The sequence below is a fragment of the Octodon degus genome, unplaced genomic scaffold (assembly GCF_000260255.1).
Source record: "Octodon degus isolate 3935 unplaced genomic scaffold, OctDeg1.0 scaffold00010, whole genome shotgun sequence".
NCBI classification, from domain to species: Eukaryota; Metazoa; Chordata; class Mammalia; order Rodentia; family Octodontidae; genus Octodon; species Octodon degus.
Window position 1 is genome coordinate 17,566,401 of NW_004524586.1, and position 21,998 is coordinate 17,588,398.

At 45.9% G+C, this 21,998-nt stretch overlaps 1 protein-coding gene across 1 annotated transcript in view; it reads left to right on the forward strand.

Annotated features, from left to right (window-relative positions):
* Adam12 (ADAM metallopeptidase domain 12) overlaps positions 1-21,998 on the forward strand; it is a 330,777-nt gene that overhangs the window by 210,264 nt on the left and 98,515 nt on the right. Inside the window, exon 5 of the mRNA XM_023709048.1 lies at positions 11,865-11,941. Within this exon, the coding sequence (XP_023564816.1) occupies positions 11,865-11,941 (77 nt within the window). The remainder of the gene's footprint in view (positions 1-11,864; positions 11,942-21,998) is intronic.

The following is a 21,998-nucleotide window of genomic DNA, read 5'->3' on the forward strand; positions in this document are numbered from 1 at the left end:
AAATAAAGTGAAATACAGCTGCATAATTTTTGTAAGACTCATACCCCAACAGATACAAAAGGTAGACAAATCGTACTCCAAAGAAAGAAGCTGTAATCCTGTTCACAAGTTAGACCTTAGGCCCAAAAACGACATTATCAGGGATAAAGGGGTCATTGTATAATGATAAAAAGAAAAATTCAAAAAAAAAAAAAAAAAGGAAAGAAAAATTCAAAAAGAAAGAATTGTTAGACTATATGGAGCAAAAGAATAATCTCAAAAATATAAAAAGAAATAATTGGAAGGATCTAGATGCAACTTTTAAATCTAATTATAGTTTCATCCAGAATTGAGGCTTTAGCCCAACTTCTAATTAAAAAATTTCTTAAAGCCTAACAAAATCCATCAGAACTTATAATTTTTCTCTTCTAATTTTACTTTAAAAATCCAATATCACATTTGGACCTAACAATTTCTCCTGAAGAGAACAGATGGATCACTGTGAGTCCAATCTAGTAGTGAGACCCTGAACACCCTGGAGACCCTTCCCTAAAATACAAAAAAAAAAAAAAAATAATAAGATAAAATAAAATTGCAAATAAAAAGTGTTAGTATAATGAATGTTACTTTTGCATTACAATCTCTATAGCTTTTCTTAAGTGGATTATGATGAGTCCTCTGGGTCGGGAGTATCCCTAGCATCCCTACTCTGTCACTAGAACTTCACATAGCATCCTACAGATACTAGGTTTTCAAAAACTGATGTGCCTGACCATTGCAGCATCAGAGGTAAGGCTACCCAGAATTCTTTCATTCATGTGTGTTCATTCACTCAGGGTTGGATAAGATTGAATACAGCGATCGTCAGCATAGAAACCCTACTAGAGGCAGGGCATTTGAAAACAAAGAGAAACATGTGTTAATATAATTGTCATGAGAAGAGATATGTAGAAAATACCATTTAGCTTTTACTCTTTGGGGCCAACTGATACTTTTCTGTTTCAATTGCCTTACTGATTTTCTTTTTTCTTAGGCATTTTTCTCCATCTTTCTCATTTGGAAAGGATAATGCAGTACAAATGAAAAAGAAGCAGAAATACAGGACTAGATAAATGAGAGCCTGATCGCTGCCAGGTCTCCCTTGGATTGGGCTTCCATAGTTGAAGCCTACAAATCTAGGCATCTTAGAAAATGGTCAGGATGGCAGCATTCCAGAACCTTAATGTCCTTGATGACTCGGTGGGGTGTGGGGCTCTTGCTTCACTGTCATCTGTGATCAGTATATGTGCGGAGGGCCAGGGCTCTGTGTTCTTCCTTCTTGCTTCTCCCAGTGGTGACTGGGTGGGACAGTCCTTCCCCAGAGTGAGTCCCCAGGCTTTGGCTGATGTGACAGTGAGAGGGAAAAAGCCAGAAAGTGCCAGAACTTTCACGTCTACCCAAGTTCAAGCTAGTATCCTCTACAGAATATGTAAGAAACTTGTTTTAAGATGTGATTCATCCGAGACTGTATTTTAATCTTCAGCCAACTCTTTGAAACTATCTTCAGTAGGTAAAGCAGCGAAAGGACAGATTAACAGGCAACCCCAGACCTCTGGAAACAGCAGCACATTTGCTTTTATAACTAGAAATACAGTGGCTCTTCATTCCATGCATCAGCTCCCTCGTCCCGGTCCCTTCAGTGCCATCTAAGCTGTCAGCCATCAGCCATGTTATTCGCTACACGGAATCCAGAGCCCGGACAGCTGGGCTTTATGAAAAGTTCAAGACTTGGGTTGTTACTGGTGATAGAGACAGTTGCAGCCTAGGGATTTGTTTTCACCAAATCAGGCTGAAAAACAAAAAGAAATTTCCTGACTCCCCTTCTCATCCTCTAAAGTCAGCCCACAGAGAGTTTCCCTGAATTTAAAGCTCGTAGAAAATAAGAACCACTTTGGTTATAATGCTTTTGTTATTTTAATATCTCAACAATCAGTGTAAGCTGGCTGACACGGAGTAGTGGCTGATTTTAGTTTTTGGAATTGATCCCTTGTCTCTTCTCTCCATTATCCTGACAAGATGAAGCATTTGGCCTGGGAATGTGTAGGCCCTGACAAGCCCCGGCTGGCTGCAGGATGTGGAATTTGTCAGAGGGACCAAGAGCAGGGCACTGGCATGCTTGGGCAGGGGCCTTTCGTGGAAGAGCCAGAGCGCAGGCAAGAGAGGAGCTGCGCTTGGAGGCCAGGGGCATACAAGTGGCGAGAAGGAATGGAGGCTGACATACTACAGACAGGTTCCACAGGTCAGACACATTTCTCTTTGGGCAAAGGAACTTATATGTCCACCATGAGAGACGTCAGGACGGGGCCAGTTAATGAAAACTGAGGCTAGACCATGTGGGGTATCATGACATCCAGCATTTTGATGAAGAATGTTGTTTGGGTGGCAATCCATCCATTCCCAGGGCTGCTACTTTCTGGGAAAGAGCATCTTTAACAATTGGGTTGTCCTAAATTTATTGGGTAAATGAACATTAGGGAGTCAAGCACAACCCCCTGTGAATAGAGAAGAGCAGATAAGAGGGAAGGTTGGCTCTGGGGGACGGTGGGAAAGCAGCACTGGAACCTCATCAGTACACCAGGTGTGAGCAAAGATATCATCAAATTATCCCAAAAGCAACCCCAGATCCTCACGAGGGCTCTTCACATGTCCCTAAATTATCGTTGTCTTCCCGAAGGCATTTGCCTCTGCTGCTCTCTCTAATGGCTGCTCCATTCTCTTTCCAGTCAAGGCCCTCAACACTGACCTTCTCCTGCTTAGCCTCTAATACACTCTTCGGAGCCAGGCTAGCCCAAGCCCTCCCTTATCCACTGAAGATGTCTTGGCCTCCTGACTTTTCCTAGCCATTGCAATCTTCATGTGTTTCATTCCAGACCTCACTCCTGTCTGAATGGCCCTTATAAAATCCCTTTCTCCATGCCTCCTAATGGGATGCTCACAAATCATCAACAACTTTCTCTAATGCTCGCTCAGTTATAAGCTTCTTATCATTCACATTCCTAATGGGGACACAGCCCACCTTTTCATGCCTGCAGATATTCATTCATTCACTAACTCAACAAATGCTTACCGAGGGCTTGGCCTAACCATGCACGAGATACTGTCCACGGCACTTTTCATCAATTTTGTTTGATCCCTACTACAAATAAATTTTTATTATTTTTATGTCCACATGGGGAAACTGAAACACAAAGGGGTAAAGTTGCCAGGCCACACTCAAGGGCAGAGGAGATCCACGGCTCAGTCATCTGGCTCTGGGATCCGAGCTCCTCACCACAGAAATACAGGCTCTGACTCACCTGGAACCAAACAGCCAGGTTGCAGGAATATTGTGTTCATCTCCGACAAGGGTGTTAGTTGTAGTGGGATTAGTCTATAAAAACAGTTGCAAGGAGGATTAGGGAACAGGCACATTCATACACAAGGGGTGGCCCTGGAGTATGCTCCTGGGGAAGACAGTAGCTGTTCAGCTGCACCAAGTCGTGGAGTAGAAGAAAAGAGGCCAGAACTGCCCTCTGGGAATTCACAGTGTACATCCTGGAAAGGCCCCGCCCAGCTCCTAACCCAGTTCCACAGTCTCCAATAGGGCTGCCCAAGGAAGGAGGGCATGGCCTCTGTCCTCAGCGAATAGATAGGCTGACAACAGGCACTGAAGTGTGCCAGTGACAGGGATACTGCGGGAGCCAGCAGTGGGACAGCCGCTCCCGTGCTCCCAGAGGAGCAGGCTGTGGTGACATTCCTTCCTGAAGGACATAAGACAGGTCTGTGCCAGGCCTTCAGTCTGGCCAGTAGGCATGGGCACCAGGAACACAGCCACAGTGTCATACTGTCTGAGCCCAAATCCCAACCAGAGCACTTCGTCAGCAAGAGATATGGTTAGAAACATGAGACACTGAGCCTGCGCACAGTCAGGCCTTTAGAAAGGGAGCCAGCCATACTCCTGTTGTGGCGCTCGGTCACAGCGCTGCTTCCCATGCCTTGCCTCCTTTCTGAAATCCTCTTAGAGCCTCTCTCCTCCTGTGACAGATGAGGGAGGGAGTTGTGGCCAGAAAGAATGGAGCAGTGTGCTGAGAACTGAACTCTTAAGGCCATGCATCTCTGTCAAACAGTCACTGGCCCTTTGGGTCTCAAACCTGATGCCCTCACCCCAACTCCCACTCTGTGTCTATCCTAAATCTGTATAAAATCCCACCTAGCATCGGAGATTATGAGCTAAGGATTAGGAACAAGTGAATGAGTATAAGCAAATAGCACTGCCTTTTCTCTTTTGGGTCAGTTTCTTTCATACTTATCTGTTTGTTCATCCAGCAAAATCACAGTGAGACAGGATTCCATGTGGAGGAAAGGAGTATGTGGGAGATAGTGCTTGCAGCCTGTTGGGCTTAAAATATTTATTTTGGCCTGCTTAGGCAGAGCACAGCGACCGGGGTTTGATAGCTGGCATGCTGTGCCAGCCCCGCCCATGGGCACACTGAGAAGGCGATTGAGACTAGGTGTGGTGGTGCAAGCCTGTAATTCCAGCACTTGGGAGGCTGAAAACAGGAGAATCACTACAAGTCCAGTCTACCTAGTGAGACCCTGTAGACCCTGTCCTAAATACATATATAGATAGATAGACAGATATTCTGAATTTGTTAGCAATGCCTTATATATTAAGAACTATGTCTCCATGTCTTGTTTATTTGATCCATAAAATGCAGGGACCCATCCCATTTTATAGATTATAAACTGAGGCTCTGAATCTCAACCTAAGCCCTCCACCTCTGGATGGATCCCATGTTCTCCTGATTGCAGACAAATTGTTTCCAAGCCCAATTTGCAGGGAGGTCCTGGAAAAATTGAACATGATTTGTTAAGCATGTGTTCCCCGATGTAGAATTCCAACACGATGAAATTACTCGAATGGCCCCTGAGGTTAGTTCTGTGCAGCCTCTTACCAGGTGTGGTTCTCGTTAGAGCTGCAGCAGCAGAGACAGCCCTGGGAGGGTGGGTGTGGTGACCGCTTTCTTGAGGATCCTGCTCTGCACAGGCTCAAGGCTCAGCAAGGGGCAGCAGGCGCTACATACACAGGCAGAAAAGCCACTTTGCCCTGCTCTGGAATACACATCATCTTGTTTGAGTCTCAGGCAAACATGTGGTCTGTGGTGACTTGATGTTCTATGTAGAGACCGAGGACCTGAGTACAGTCACGCTGCCATGCAGGCTGGACACGGGATGAGGCACACGCCCTGGTACCCCCATGCGCAGACTTCTTAGAGTTTGGAAACAACCACTTTGCTGTAATGCCATGAGTGACCATACTAAGGCTTTGCTATACCCACGGCAGCACTCACTCTGTGCAAGCGTGCACTATAGGCGAAAGCTTGTCATTTTAAGGAGGAAAAAGCTACGAGTTACCAGCAACAATTCCCGCTACTGCCTTGGCATCAAGAAGCCTGATCCTGCTCGGTCATCGGTCACCTCTGGGACCTTTGAGAGCCGCTTAGCCAACAGGACCTCAGTTTCTACCTCTTTCAAGGAAGGATCTTGCTGACAGGACAAAGTTGGCCTTAGATGGCCTCCAGCTTCCTTACAGCTAAAACGTTTTGTGACTGACACACTGAATCAAAGTAGTTTACCGTGTCATGTTTGCCTACGGCACGGAGGAGTAGGGGCGCTCTGAGCTCCCAGAAAAAGAAGCACTTAAAATACTTTTCCCTTTTCGTAGACTGTGACTGCTAGCAGCCCTTTTTAATCACAAGGTCGGGCCATTTTCGTTACCACTTTAGCGTACAAAGTTCCTTTCTTTCTAGCCCATCAGGAATTGAATAACAGAAGTCGGATTTGACTTCCCGCAGGGCAGAGTTGAGGGCTACCAATTTTCAAGTTCAAGAGTTTGTACTCTATCTTCCTCTCACCCACCATTATATTTGATTGATAGTATTAAAGAGAAGGAAAATGTATTTTACTGGAGTGGAGAAATGCATTAAGTTAAATAATAAGTGTATAAAATATATGGTTAGAGGTTTTATAAAGGGAAAGATGTACTTTTGTGGTTATGCTTGTTTGGGACTCTTCTATGTTAGGTTTTGTTGGTTGAAATAAAATGTATTGGATCAGCAGAATCAGCAAAGACAACTGTCCTAGTAGGCGACATCTTACTCAGCACTGTCTTTAGGGACATGAGCTGGAAAGAAAGTGACTTACAGTATGATGCCTTTGGAACAACCAGAGAGGAGAGTGTGCGGTGTGGAAAAGTGTGCAGATTGCAGGGGCCAGGGCTCCACAAGGGCAAGTGCAGGGGCCCTGGGGCTTAAAACTCCGGCACCTTGGCTGCCTGTTCTGCTTGCCACAGCTGTGGTACATCCAGACGCACAGGCAAGAACGCAGGAGCTGAAAGGCCTGCTCGGTACCTGCCTCTTAACACCATTGTGTGGACATGGCCTGGTCAAGGACTCAGGCCCACACATACCTATGGACATGTGGACAGACGCCACTGGCCCCCGGCCTAAAAGGATCAGGCCCCCAAGCAAGGTCAGAACATGTTTCTCCTTCACTCCCAGAATAAAATTCCACAGCCACACAACATGCGGTGGTGTAACTGCCTTGTCTTTCTGAGTTGTGAGACTTACAAAACGCAAATCACATTTGCTTACATGTTTTGGAAGTCATGGTGAAAAAAAATAAGTATCACAGAGTTGGCACTGTCCTGGAGAATCAGCAGGCTGGAATTCTAACAATTATACTTAGCTGAGTAAGAAGTTGTTCCCTGTGGGGAATGAGGACTGGGCTTGTTGGTTGTCTAAAGGTAAATCCAAGGTAGTATTAGAGCTGAGAAATAGATCATTAGTTCTCTTGATGAGAGGTGGGACTGTTTATTTTAAAGAAGAGTTTAAAAGCGTTAAAATCCAACGCCCCTTTCATAAACAATATTTAACTAAGTTGCTGAACTGGAAATTAATATGATACTAATTTGACCTCAGCTCATGCTTTAATGAGCTTACATTTTTGTGTATTTAATTTGATAAATTGATTTGATAAATAATCTGTTGCAAATAGAAATTGAATATAAATGAGTTTGAAGTTCCAAAGGTCACTAATTAAGATTATTGTCGCTATTTGGTTTTTACTGTCTTAACCTATATTTTTACCTGCCAGTGGCAGCATTTTGTATTTCTCTTAAATGGGGGAGACTCTACAGTAGACTCTAAAGAACAGCAACAGTCAAAACCAGTCATTCCTGTCACCCCAGGGGACATGGTACTAAATCCCCCACCCCACATGCACATAGCTCTTCAGGCGACAAGGATCCCTGTGATATGCTGAGGCATTACAATCCAATTAGGGGATCCCCTCATGGTGAGAGAATTCTCATTATGCCTCTTCCAAGGATCTCACTTGAGAGTCCCTTGGGGGTGGGGGGAGGGGAGCTGTCCAAAGACCATTTTACAGAGATGGCAAGGAGGCCCACTGGCACTGGCCTGGTGGGTGGGTGTTGGGTGTGGCAGCTGCCCAGCACCCCCAGACATCACTTCTTAAGCATCTGCCTTGCTGGAGAAGGCAGGGAAGGGAAGGCACTGTGGGTGCCGTACTCCTGCCTGAATCCTTTAGCCAAACAAAGCTAAGCACCAAGCCTGAACCACCACCCTCTGCCTACTGCCTGTCCATGTGCTTCTACCCTTTTGGCCCCTGGACACCAGCCATGCCACTTTTGAGTGTGCCGGTGAGGGTCCAAGAAGGAGCCCACCAGACCTTGTTTGCAATTGCAGTGATCAACATAGAAAATCCAAGATAAACCACACTAAATTGATAAATATCCCAGTAAAATGTCTGAGAGGCCAACTTAAAAAAATCTAAGGTTTCTTTACATTAAAAATAGCCATATTTAAGACATAATAGAAGATGTAATTCAAGATATTATCAAAGCTATACAATACATAGAGGTTTTAAAAAAAAACTTTCCAATGGCCATGTATAAAAATATTAAACTTGACTAAAGGATATACAAATAACCTTATTGAAAAGAGAGACCTAATATATGTGACTAGAGCAAACTCTACACTGTGAAAATATCTTTTTCCCCAATTGACCTATACATGAATGTGATTTAATGTAGACCAAATTGAAACCCCAATGGGTACTATGGATCTAAAAATTGATTCTAAAATTCACCTAGGCCAGGGAGATAGCTCAGTAGAATAAGTGCTTGCCTGGCAAGTGAAATGCACTGAGTTAAATCCCCAGTACCACAAAAAAAAAAAAAAATAATCAAATAAATAAAATTTGCTAGAAAGAAAAAACAGACTTATTCATAAATCTTTAAATAAAGAACAGAAAACTAAATGGAGTCTTTTTAATGAATTCTAGGATAACTTGATATCTATATACAGAAAATTGAAGTTGTACTCCTACTTCACACTTTATGTAAAAATCAATCCAAAATGGATTATGAATCTGAATGCAAGAGCTAAACCTGTAAAACTCTTCAAAGAAAACAGGTCTAAATCTTCATGACCTTAGATCATGGTTTTTTACATATATCCCCAGAGCAAAAGCAACCAAAGACAAAAATAGACAGGTTGGAGCCTTTCAAAATTAAAAATGTAGTGCTTCAAAATATACAACCAATAAAATAAGATAACCCACAAAAGCAGATAAAATATTGTAAGTCACATATCTAATAAAGGACTAATAAGTGAATATATAAAGACCTCTTCCAATTTAACAATACAGAAACAACCCAGTTAAAAATAGACAAATTATTATTGAATAGACATTTCTTCAGTTCATATGAAATGTTGTTCACCATCATCATCATCATCATCAGGGAAATGAAGATCCAGCCCACACTGAGAAGATGGTTCACATCCCTAGGATGTCTGTAATTTAAGGGATAAACAATAACAAGAATTGGCAAAGATTTGGAGAAGTTAATCCCAATACGTTGCTTGTGTGACTACAAAATGATTTGTCTGAATGGGAAAAGGTAGAATAGTTTGGCAGTATTTCAGAGAGTTAAACAGTTTCTATAAGACCCAGCAATTCCACTTGTAGTCATACATATATATACCTACTCATAGTGTGTACCCAAGAGGCCCAAAACATAGTCACAGGGCTGGAGAGATAGCTCAACGGCATAAGTACTTGCCTGGCAAGCACAAGTCCTGAGTTTGATCCCTGGTACCAGAAAAAAAAATGTTCACACAAAATATTGTATTCAAATGTTCCTAAAAGTATTACAACTGATAGCAAAAAGTAGAAATAATGCAACATATATCCACCAGCTGAAAAATCATGAGCAAAATGCATTGCATCCATATGATGCAATATAGCTCAGGAACAAAAAGAAATCAAGTACTGATACTTTCTACAACATGAATCAACCTTGAAACTATAGGCTCTGGAGGGGGAGAGAGCCCAGAGGTCTAAGTGCCTGCCTGGCAAGTGCAAGGACCTGAGTTCGATCCCCAGTACTGTAGGCTGTGCTGGCCCTGAAACTGGGCATGGTAGCCCATGCCTGTAATCCTAGTGCTGGGGAGGCTGAGACAGGCGGATCACTATGAATCTGAACTGTGTAGTGAGACCCTGCATCAAATAAATAAAAATATAAAAAAAGAAAACATCAGGCTAAGTGAAAGAAGCATATAAGAAGACCATACGTTGTATGACTTCACTTATCTGAAAAGAAAGAACAGGTGGCTCTATAGAAAGAGAAAGATTAGTGGTTGCCAAGGGCTGGGAGACAGGATAATGAGAAAAAGCTGCTGATAGATTCTGAGTTTCTTTGGAGGGGTCACAAAATGTTCTGGAATTAAATAAACAGTGGTAGTCCTTGCACAGGGTATCAGAATTGAGCAGAGGAAGAAGTGGTGTGTTATAAACACTATAATCATGACCCATTGAAATAGTGCATTTTAAAATGGTGAAATTTGTGAGGTGGAAATTTAATCTTAATTTTAAAAGAGCACTTCTTTGATTAGATATCAAAGCATCATACAAAACAAGTATAAATAAAACAGTGTAACACTGGCACAGGATTAGAAGGATGGAGGATTGCCTCAGTGGACCAAAGGGTATAAAAGTGGAGCCACGAACACAGCACAGGTGGTGAGCACATGCAAAGGTACCATCCTAATTCTGTGAGGAAGGGCAAGAGGAGTGGAGGAGCATTGGCTCCTAGTTTAGAGGGGAAACCAGATTCCAGCCCCACACTTGGAGGTTAGATAAGCTCCTGACAGATTAAAGAACTAACTGCAAGACTATAACATTAGAAGAAAATAAAGAAAAATGTATCCAGGCCAGCTAAATAGCTCAGCAGATTAAAGCACCTACAAACAGGTACAGGGGCCCAGGGTTAGATCCCCAGGCTTGCCATGCTGGCCCTGCCCCTGGGGAGCGATGAGACAGCAATTGAGACTGGGGATGGTGGTGCGCACCTGTAATCCCAGCACTTGGGAGGCTGTCAACAGGAGAACCACTATGAGTCCAATCTAGTAGTGAGACTCTGAATACCCTATAGACCCTTCGCTAAAATACAAAAAATGAAAGAAAGAAAAAGAAAAAGATCAGTGGCCTTGAAGAAATCTACCTTCTGCATTACACAAAATTCAGAAAGATGAATAAACTCGAATTTGTGAAAGTCAGAAACTCTGAAAAGCATAAAAGGCCGTCAGCGATGTTAAAAGACATTTACCACATAATAAGCAGTAAAATTACTAATATCACTTACGCAGATATCGTATACCTAAAGAGCTTCTGGAATCCATAAGAAAATTCAAACGAAACAACCAATGTCCCTAAAGCCTTCCTCCTCTCTCCTTCCTTTCATTACATTTCAAATGATCCCAGAAGACTAATGTCACCTTTGTGACAGTGAAGTCCCTTTTGCCCCTTTGTCACGGAGTCAGCTGATTTCTGTCACTCCTTTTCCTTAGCAGAGTCAGTGTGGTCTTATTGGGCAGGACAACCGAATGCTCAGCCTCGCCCTAGAAAAAGCGGATCGCTGTAATCATGAGACAGGCAGAATGAGGACAGATTGTATCTGAGTGTCCACTTCGTCCCTGCTCTGCGAGGATCCTAACGCAACTGGCATGCCGAGCCCTGAGTGAGGAGTGCTGTATGTGTGCAGTCGTTTCTTGCCTGCCAGCCACTTAATTGGGGATGCAGCATAACCTCAGGGCAACAGTAAAATTAAAATTACCCTTGAGTCTGGACAGATATCCATCTTCACTAAGGAAGCATCGTGCTGTGGTCTCTTTTTGCAAGCAGTGACATTATTAAAGAATAGAAGGTCGCAGGCATGTCAGACAGGAATTCTCATCTTTGATTTAGAAGACCTTCCTGTTTTGCCTTCCTGCTGGGGCAGACTTTCAGCTCTCGATAGCTAATTCGGTGAGGTCCCCTCTTTCTGTCCTTTCCCCCTTCTTTTCATCTGCTTTTTATGTTTCCGTAAGCCACAGATTCAGGTCTTGTTTTATTACATTTCTCAGAGTGCTTAAATACCCCATGCAGCCCCTCATCTCATTACCAGAGACAGTGCACACGAGGGCGACACGGCGACGTCAACATGATTTGTTCTGCTGCTGGATTTTGTGAAGCGCTCCGCGTCAGGGCTTTCCTGCGGGATGTCAGTGAGACAGGAATGGAACTGATGCATTTTAAAACACTATTGATGATCACTGAGAAAATGAGGTGCTCTGACCATAGATCCTAGCGAGGTCACATTAGGCTTAGCATTAGCTATGAATATTTCATGCAAGAGAAAATTCTATGGCTAAAAGCAAATGGAAAAAAATTGGGAACACTTGACTTATTATAAGTAGGCAAGAGGATATTGTTGCTGAACCAGTCCTCTCTGTTATCCCTTTTAGGGTCATTGTTACTACCATGGACACGTGCAAGGATACAATGGTTCAATGGTCAGCCTCAGCACTTGTTCTGGTCTCAGGTAAGTGGCCCTGACCATGGCAGCTTTGGTCCTAAACACATTCAACCACAAACAACCTCTGTTTTCCTACTCACTTCAAAGCACTAAAGAAGAAAAAGAAATGGGACTCAAAGCACAGTTGTCCCTTGACCTGGGTAAGGGAGGGGAGGCCCTTGCTTGACTATTGGCAGTAGCATGTCTTACCCAAGATCTGAGCTTCTCTCCACTTTTCCTCTCTGAAGGCCTGCTGGGTCTGATTTTCCAAACCCAGTGTTGTGGAAATTATCTTTCATTTCTGTGCCTCAGAAGCTTAATAACTCCCCATTAAAAAAGGATAGCATATATTAATGTTGCAGCTGCTGGCTTAATAAAAGCTTAAAAGGGCCTCCTCTTATTAGGAAACAAAGGAATTAGTTTAACAACATCCAAGGTGAATTGAATATAGACATGTACTGGTAAGGGTTTGCTGCTATGCTATACTGTGCTGTGCTACAGGTTTAGTGCAAGAAACAGTTACCTTCTGTTGCTGGACAGGCCAGCCTTCGGCTTTCCTCACAGCCCTCCTCCTTCCAAATCACAGTTTTTAGCCATCAGCTGGCTCCTATATGCTCCACAGAAAACCCATTTGTCTGACAAATTTCCAGCCTCTTCAGCCTTTTAACTTGGCTTATTTATTGAGTTTGTGAGCTAATAGCTTGTATCCTCAAAGTCCGAGGTGGCTTGGGCTCGTGGACCAGGAGGGAAGACAGAGAAAGAGGTGAAAGAAAGAACAAGCCTGAGTGACAGAGCAAGACTGCGCTCTGTATGCCAGCAGTAGCTGTAATCTCTTGTGAGATCCGTGTGGGACTGTGGTGAATGGGAACACATGACACAGTCACAAAATGTGGTGACACAGCCTAACCATGCATACCTTCAATGGTGCAGTCACACATAGAGCACAACCCAGGTCACAACACAACACGCACAATATGGCATCTTCTCCGTGTCATCCTGAGATTGGCCTTTCTGGGCAGCATCGTCCTTGGTTCACAAGGTACCAGGCCATCCTTTTCCTAGCTGTCAAGCATCCCATTTGACATATATACCACCCTTTATTTCCTCATTCCCACAAGATGTGCATTTAAGTGACTTCTGGGTTTTCTCAATTGGACCCAATACTTTGCTCACTGCATGACCCTGGCAATCGATCCAGTGAATCCCTGACAGTCTATCTGCTTGGGATTCTGCAGAGGAGGTTAGAAAAAGCAAGGAAATGTGGTAAGGAGGATGTGACCAAGAATTGTCCTGCCACTGTATTCTTCAAAGATGGCCTTGGATTCCTCTACCACCAGCAGAGAGGCAGAGAATGTGAGTTCCACTTAATGACCGCGATGTGGCTATGTCTGATTTATGTTTAAGCACTTACTGTTGCAACTTAGGAATATGTACACAGAATTGTCCCTCACCCCTTTCACCCTACTGCAACCCCACTCAGGTAAAAATGGCAACAAACAACACCTCCTAACCTCTACCTCTCATTCCGAGCATGTAAAACATAGTCAGGAATTGGAGCACGTGTTCATTTGTTGCTACAGGCATAATCAGACTGTGCACCTCACTCTTCATCTTGATGTCGTTACCTAGTCCTGTCTGCCTTTCTGTGTCAGTAGATATAGACTGAAATCACTGCACAAATATAGCACATGTGTCTGTACACAGCATTGCTGTTTAAAAGCATTCTGATACCTGCTGAACTTTAACATGTCTGCTACTCTAGAAGTGCAGAAGCTGCCTTGTTTGCATGTTTCTGTCCAGTTTCTGTTTCATTTAGTGAAGATCCTGTGAGCACATCTCTGGTGCCAGCAGATGATCTTGGGGATTCAGCAATGTATGTAAGGTGTCCTTCCAAGAGTACATTCTAGGAGGTAGGGAAGAACAGAGAGTACTGGTGCAACAGGAAGAAGGACCAGGAAAGGGAGGAAGGTGTAGAACAGGAGACACTAGAGGAGGTCAGAGAACTTGGGACAGAAGTGAGACCCACCCTCAGCCATCAGCAGGAAGACTACTTCTGGCCAAGGAACAGGATGCACCAGCCAGGGCACCCAAGAGGAGGTGCCTGGTGTGGCTAGAGGGGGAGGGGGCAGACAGTGGAGGAAGATGAGGTCAGGAGGGACACAGAAAGGCAGGCCCTGAGGGGTGTGGAGGGAGAGCAGGTGTTCTGTGGCACCTGACTCTGATAGGGGCCGTGAAAGCAAGGAGTCCAGCTGCCAGGTGCAAGTAGAGTACATTGTGTATAGAATGTGAGCTCAGCGAGGAGACTTTGCTGTGATCTCAGGGAGAACAGCAGAGCCTGGACAGCATGACAGCTGTGGACATGCCAGTACCCAGCAATGTCTCTGAGGTTATTAGACATAGATGCCTCTTATAACTTTTGCTTGTGCCAGAAAACCACTTCCCCAAAGGAGTGTAGGCAAAAATATACAAGAGCACCAAGTTACTGTGATGCAGGGAAGATAAGGTATCCAAGGCCTGGCAGGGTCCCTGATAGGTGCACAGCCCCTATACACATGCTGGGTGCTCAGAGGAGAAAGGCTGGAAGTGAACATGGAGCAAACAGGACAGCTGGTCATCCTCAAGGAGTGAGGCACAGCCAGGACATTCAAACAGTGAAATATTGCCTTGGGTGGCTATAGGGAGGTAGTGACTGCAGGGGCAGGCAGGTCTCAGCTCTAGGATGGAGATGCCAAAAATGTTCTGGAAGAGGTTTGATGAGGGCAAGATCTCAGGAAGACCCATGAGTTCCAGCAGGAAGGACTGGTGCAAGGGATGGAGTTAGTTAAAAAATTAAAGTGTTTCTTAGGCGAAGACCTAGTTTTCATGGGAAACTGGAGCTTGGGCTCCTGGAGGAGATAGATGGGGATGGGACGAGGACAGAGCTGAAGCTTGAGTGTGAAGGTGAAGTTCAAGGTGGGCAGACTGAGGCCAGAACACAGCATGCCAGAGCCAGGTGGTGAGCTAGCCCTGAGGCAGCGACCGAGCGGCAGACCTCTCCGAGCCTCAGTTCTCAGTTAAAATAGCTGAAGTCTCTGGCTGGCATGATGACTTTGATTATCACGCAGTCACCTGTAGGCACAGCCCTGCCCTTGTCTCTGGTGAGGAATCAGTGGAAAACCCTCAGCCTCAAGCTGGATGTGGTAGAACATGCCTGTAATCCCAGCACTCTGGGAGGCTAAGGCCAGAGGATCCCAGGTTGAGCCCAACCCAGACAATTTAGCAACTTAGGGAGACTCTGTCTCAAAATAGTAAAAAGGGCTGGCAGGCTTGGGATGTAACTCAGTTCAAAAGCCCTGATTTTAGTCCCCTGTGTGACCAAACAACCAAGCAAACAAAAACCACTGTCCTGGAACAGCCTCTTGTCCTTCTGGACCAGTTGGGAAGGTGTAGACATGCAGCACTCCTGAGCTAATTCTAGACAAAGCTATGCTGCCCTTAGGGACTCAAGGCTGAGGCCATGATGGTGAGGACCACATATATGTGGGCATCAGAGTGACCTGCTCCTGGATTGGTGGTGTGGGGACAAACATTCAATCTGTAACAGGCATAGCTAGTGTATCACATTGCAGGGTAGGGTACAATAGGGTGGGGTGGGATACAGTAAGGTACTGTAGGGTAAGGTAGGGTACCATAGGGTAGGGTAGGGTAGGGTAGGGTAGGGTAGGGTAGGGTAGGGTAGGGTAGGGTAGGTTATGGTATTACATTTTGGTGACAAAGGGGCTGCCAGAAATTCAAAGTTCACAGTCTCAGATGTCAGGCAGGAGAACTGGGCCCTTTCTTCTAAGATCAGGAAAGATCCTGCTGTCTCTGCCTGTCCCTAAAACAGTCACAGTGGCTGGAGAGGATACTGTGCTCTGCCTCAACAAGTCCTGGGTCTGCACCTTGATCTAGCTGAGGGGAATGTGAATGTGTGCAGAGCCCAGAGTCCAGGAGCAGGAAAAGGGTGAAGGCCCCAGAGAAAAGCAGCTGGCCTTGGCCAGTGAAATAACAGATGACAGCCAAAGCCATTTGGGAGCAAACAGGTGTCCTCCAGCAATGGCAACTCACCAGCAAGAGGATGTGCACCTGTAGGGTTCTCCAAGATTGCTCTTGTTATCAGGGGATATGTACCAGAAAACCAAATTCCAGGTGGGTAAAGAAAAAGGGTATCTTCAGGATGCTCTTGACAGCTCTGTTTTTACCTTTATTAAAGCAGTTTTGAAACAGTGCTGTTAACCAGTTAGATAACAGCTGGGGCAAGTATCCACAGAGTGACCTCTGAACAGGACAAAGGTGCCTCAACACCTGCTATTCCGCTCATTTCACATCCTGCCCCCTAGTTGCCCTCCTGCTCCTCTGTCTGGCACTTGCCTAAACTCTTCAATCCCTACAAAGGCCCTAATAACTATTGGGGTCTCCAGGCCCTCTCATATGGTGGTGTCACCCTCCCCGGCCAGGCTATAGTGTCTGAATCTCAGTGTCCTCCTCCGTTCCCAGCACCTGGAAAAAGTTCACTCCCTGGTTCCTGGCATAGACTCTGAATTTGGCAGAGAGGAACATCATGAAGTTCTCACGGCTAGGACTTTAGGAATTCAGCAGAGTAAGTGCTGGTCGATTGGTGCCATCGGCCACCAAGATGGAGATGCAGCACTGCTGGGGAGAGGTGTATGGGCCTGAGGAGCACCTAGCTGTGTGTTCCCAGGGGGTCCCGCTTCCCAGATCCGTGCCTTTGTCACAACAGCAGCAGGCTGTGCATCAACAGAGAAATTCCAGAGCTGTGCAGTCAGCTTTACAATCTTGCAAGTACAGAATCAGACAGTAGGTGTCGCGGGGAGGCGCAGCTACATTTGATCAACTACATCCTGACAGAAGAATCGATTGGAGGTAGAAATGCAGAAAAAGACATCTGTCTATGGTAGCACCAGCCTGGGAGACATTAAGGAAGGAAGTAGGAATAAAATTTCTATCAAATATGGCAGACTCTGAAAGCACATTGAGAGCCACGAAGGGGAAGGGAAGTTTGAGTGTCCTGGGGGATACCCTAGTGAGTGTCCTAGGGACACATTAGGGAGAGCCAAAAGAAGCATCCGAGGCTGCTGCATAAAGCTGGGCAGGAAAGGACAATTCTGCTCAAATGGACAAGTGTGGAGGTGACCAAGCAATTCACCCTCCATCATTAGAAGTTTAAAGAGAAAGAAAAAGAAGGGAGGTAAGAAGCCCAATAGAAAGGGGGCTGAGTAAGGAATCAGACTCTTAGGGGAGGGACCGGAACCCTGCAAGGAATCAAGGTCACAGGCGCAGGACCCGCAGTGGAGCTGCTGCTTGCTTGGAAATGACTCCAATTCCAATGTGAAGCTCAGGCCATGAGTGAACCGCCGCCTGTGCCCTGTCTCCTGGGATGCTCACTCCTGCTCAGTGCAGTCGCAGGGCAGTGTTCCTGTTTTCCTTCTCCCTTTTTCATCCTGATCTCTCATATGTCCTTGCTGCTCTGCCTCTTGTCCCTTCTAGCGAGCAAGCCCCTGCTTCCTCTGCCACAGCGCAGTGCACAGGGTGACCGGTCACAGTGAGGGGAGACAAGCCAGTGCCGTCCTAGAGGAACTCCCTTGATGGCCTTTGGAATGGGACAAATGCTGTCCATCCCCAAATGCCCCTGCTGGAGCCCCACGGCAGATGCACTCCTGAGCCCTGATTTTGTTCCTAAGTGCAGCACTCCTACTCCCTTTGGCTCCCCAGCTAGAGCCCAAGCTACTCAAGCAAAGAGGTTGTCTCTTGTTCTGTTTCTTGTTCTTCTTCCAGGCCTCTAGCTCCAATTGTTCTAGATCTCTGGAACAAGGACTTTTATCGGTGCTGGGTTTTGGAGTGAGCTGCAGATCCCCTCATCCCCTGTAGGCAAAGGGTAAAATTCAGAGTTATTTCTTACGGAATCTCTTGTGCTTTGATTGACTTTAGCTGAGCCTTCACTCTGAATAAAGACGTGCTCTCCCAGGGTTGAGGACTAGGGTTTGGTAGTACTTGTTCTTTCTTTTTCTCTTCCTTTCTTTCTTCTCCATCCTTTCTTTCCTTACTTTCTTTTAGTATTGGAGACAGAACTCAGGCTAACTTTACCATACAGATATATCCCTAGTGATTTTTATTTTTTGTTTTGAGACAGGATCTTACTATGTAGCCAAGGCTGGCCTCAAACTTGGGATCTTTCTGCCTCAGCCTGAGGAGTAGCTGAGGTTACAGATGTGCACCATCACGCCTAACTGCTGTTTCATTTTTAAATCAGAATCTATGATACCTGAGCACAAGGCTGAACATACGCACATAGTCACATACCTTTACATTCAGGTACTCTGCATGCATGCACGCGCGCACACACACACACACACACACACACTCAATAGGTGACAATGACGACTGGCATGTGTCAGATTATTCTATCACTGTTACAATCTCTGCTTTCATGGAGACAGAGACCAATGTCATTGTCACCCTTTATGAGCAGCTAGCAACATTGGCATTCTCAGGGCTGGATCCCCATGCTGCATGTTAGAGCCAGTGAGAGTGCTCCTACCTGTGACCTCCGAGCAACCAGAGGACCATTGAAATCACCCTGTTCCCCATCCCAACATGCAGCAGGTGTGGCCTGCTTGCTCCATCCTGGGCTGGAGAGAGAGGAAGAGTGGCCCCTCCTGCCTTTGTGCTGATCTTTTGTGCATTCCTGAGGATGCCCATGGATGCCATGAGCAGGTAATTATGTTCCTCAGCCAACACAGAGCAGCAGACTACAAAAGTATCCTCTCTATGGTCCCTTAGCCATAAGGGACAAAACTGGGCAAAACTCAGGCTTTAAGCCAACTATTTTCTATATTTCTTCCTTTTGCACAGTTTGGGTCCAGCGCAGCCTTCCTGTTGTCCTTCCCCTCAGACACCTTCCAATCCTGCCACACTGTTTTCCAGCTGAGCCCAGAACATGCCCCACACCAGTATCTTTCTGGCTGCATCTGCCTGTCCTGCCCAGAAAGAACACTTCTCTCCCAGCTCCCCTTTGGCTTTGAAAGGACTGCTCTGTCATCAGAAACCAAATCAATCATCTCCTCCTTAGACTCCTCAACCACCTCTGACTCCTGGTCACTTGGAACTATTGCAGAAAGCCTTTGCTCACTTGGCCCAGTCCCTGTAGCATAGCAGGTGCTTCATAAATCCTTTTTACATCCTGACTAGGTACCTGTCCTTCCTCACTCCATGCACAGTGACTGCTGTTCTTTGCCTGCCTTCACTTACCCCGGGGGTAAGAGGCTTAGGGCAGAGAATCTTTCTGACCCTTTCCTTGTATACCCTGATGCATGCCAGAACTCCTAGCAGTGAGTTAGATGACATTGAGCACAGATGTTTCATAAACTCAGCTAAATAAAAACACCAAGGTGGGAGGCCATTTGCATCTGAATAAGTGCACATGTTACCATGTTCCTTGAAAACTTTGCATCGGTTTAAAACCTACAGTAGGCAGGGGAAGTGGCTCAGTAGAATAAGCGCTTCCCTAGCAAGTACAAGGGCCTGAATTCAATCCCTGGTTCCACCAATAAATAAATAAACAGACAAATAAATAAATAAAACCTACAATATGTCATTTGCTGCATCAAATTTTATACAATAAAACTAGATATAACCTAAAATACAGGAATATTTCTTGCCCCCATACTATTTAAAAAGTTATCAATTTACTTTAAAAAAAAATTTAATCAGTGTCATGGAATCTGCAACAACTACTATAGTGAAAATAGTAATTTGCCATCAGGACAGAAATAACCATTATCAAATAAGTGCTGCATGGATGCAGTATTATTGTTTATAATTTAACAAACAAGTCAAATAGACACATTAAAATCTCAGCTGAAAAGGAGGGAAATAAGACAGAAAGAGGACAGGGAGGGCTGAGATGAGCCACCTCCCAGGGTGTCCTGGTTCCCAGCAAAGGTCTGGCATTCTCAGAAGGCATGGATTTGCTTTCTACAGATTCTTAGCTCAGCCTAAATGCCTCATGGCAGGTGGGCTGAAGCCCCAGAAAGTCAGACTTTGCAGCCACCTTTCTGTCTACTAGAGTCCATCATTCCTGCCGGCCACGCCGCTGTGTCCTCTGCTTGCACGGTTCAGAGTTTCAGCATCGTGGAATAATGTGCTCCTCCTCGCTCAGGGCCAAACTTTGATCCAAGCCAGTCCAATTCCTCAAACTCCTTAATACAAAATAGATTGATCAGAGAGGAAATTGGTATCAAGTAAAAATAATAAAGTGACCTTCACCTTTGTCCTTGTCACTGTCTGCACTCTCCGTCTGGCCAACTCCCCTGGCTGTGTTCCAACACTCTGGTCACACATCTCTGGCCACAGCTCTGCATGCTTTTTTCTCCCTCCTCCTTCCTTCTGTGGAGGAGTTAGGGCCTCCTGCATGAACACACGGAGCACAGTGCAGTCAGGAGCCTGTCTAGGCCAACTCCTAGGCTGAGCTGCTTTCCCTCTTCAAGGACACTGAAGGTCAAGCTCAGGGCTCCACAGAACCCCTCTCACCGCTCAAAACTCAACTGCCTAAGTTCAAACTCTGGGAAGTTCTGTAGACTGGCTCCCCACTGACCTCTTTGCTGTTCAAGGACCCTCCCAGGCCCTGAGCTTGACTTCTAGGGAGCTTGAAGTATAATGCTCCAGTCGCGCAGGCCATGCGCACTCTCCCACAAGTCCTCCTCATCACCATTCTCTCCTTTTTTCATTCCCAGCCTCCACTACTGCCAATCCTCACCCCAGACTCCTAAGCTGCCTCCCACTGTGGCTCCTGCCTCCTTTCTCCCTGACCAGCCCTCACCTCACTCCAGAAGGAGTTTCAGAACTCCTGCTCAATCATGTTGTCCCCACTGCACTCAAAGCCACCATAGCTCCCTGTGTGGCCTGTGCGTCTAAGTCTTGTAGTCACACACATGCTTGTCCAACAATATTTCCACAAATGTTTACTGACCACTTCCTCCTGCATTGGTCATTTATTGATCATGCCAGCCCTGATGCTGGTGCTGAGAAAACCAAAAGAAATAAGGAAAATAGAGGAGCCCTGGGAATGGAGAGGAGCCAGAGTTTCTCTGGAGGCAATGTTGGGATATGAAGTAGTCATGCACAAAGCCATATAGGAAGCTCAGCTTAAGGTCTCTACCTGGGGCAGCAGGCATTCTGAAGAAAGAGTTGTCTAACCTGGAATTGAAAGGTCATGTATCACCTGGCAAGGTCATTGTGACACAAGTGCACTGAGGAGTAGAACACAGGCCTGACCCTATATCCAGCCAGGCCACATGTGTGGCCATCTATACTTGCAATACAAGGAGCAGGGGACTGATCAATTCCCTGTGAGGGACATGAGGAAAGGCTTGGGATAGGGGGCACAGCAGGCACAGCTCTGTGGAGGATGGGAGGCTAGAGTAAGAGGCAGTACCTCAGTTTCTGTGACAATGAATGGGATGATGAGAAAGAGCCCACCAGCAGTGGGAGGCCAAATGCCCAAGTAAAGAGTGAGGGCAGTGGGTGGAGGCAGGAGGACCTGGTCTCCTGTGTGATGCACCCCAACATCCGTTGTGGATCACACTGACCATCTGCACAGGTCCCCACTTGTGCCACAGCCTCCCTCTCTCTGAGATCATACCCTGCCCCTCCTTACCCTTGATACAGAGCCATTCACCCAGCCTCTGGGCACCCTATACGTTTATGTCCTCCCTGTCCCAAAAAACTCCCTTCAAGACCCTGTTTCATGAAAGGAACCACCACTACATCCCCCACTGCATGCCCCACTGTATCCACCACTGCATCCCCCACTGCATGCCCCACTGCATGCCCCACTGCATCCGCCACTGCATCCACCACTGCATGCCCCACTGCATCCCCCACTGTATCTGCCACTGTATCTGCCACTGCATGCCCCACTGCATCCCCCACTGTATCTGCCACTGCATGCTCCACTGCATGCCCCACTGCATCTGCCACTGCATCCACCTCTACATCCCCCACTGCATCCCCCACTGCATGCCCCACTGCATCTGCCACTGCATCC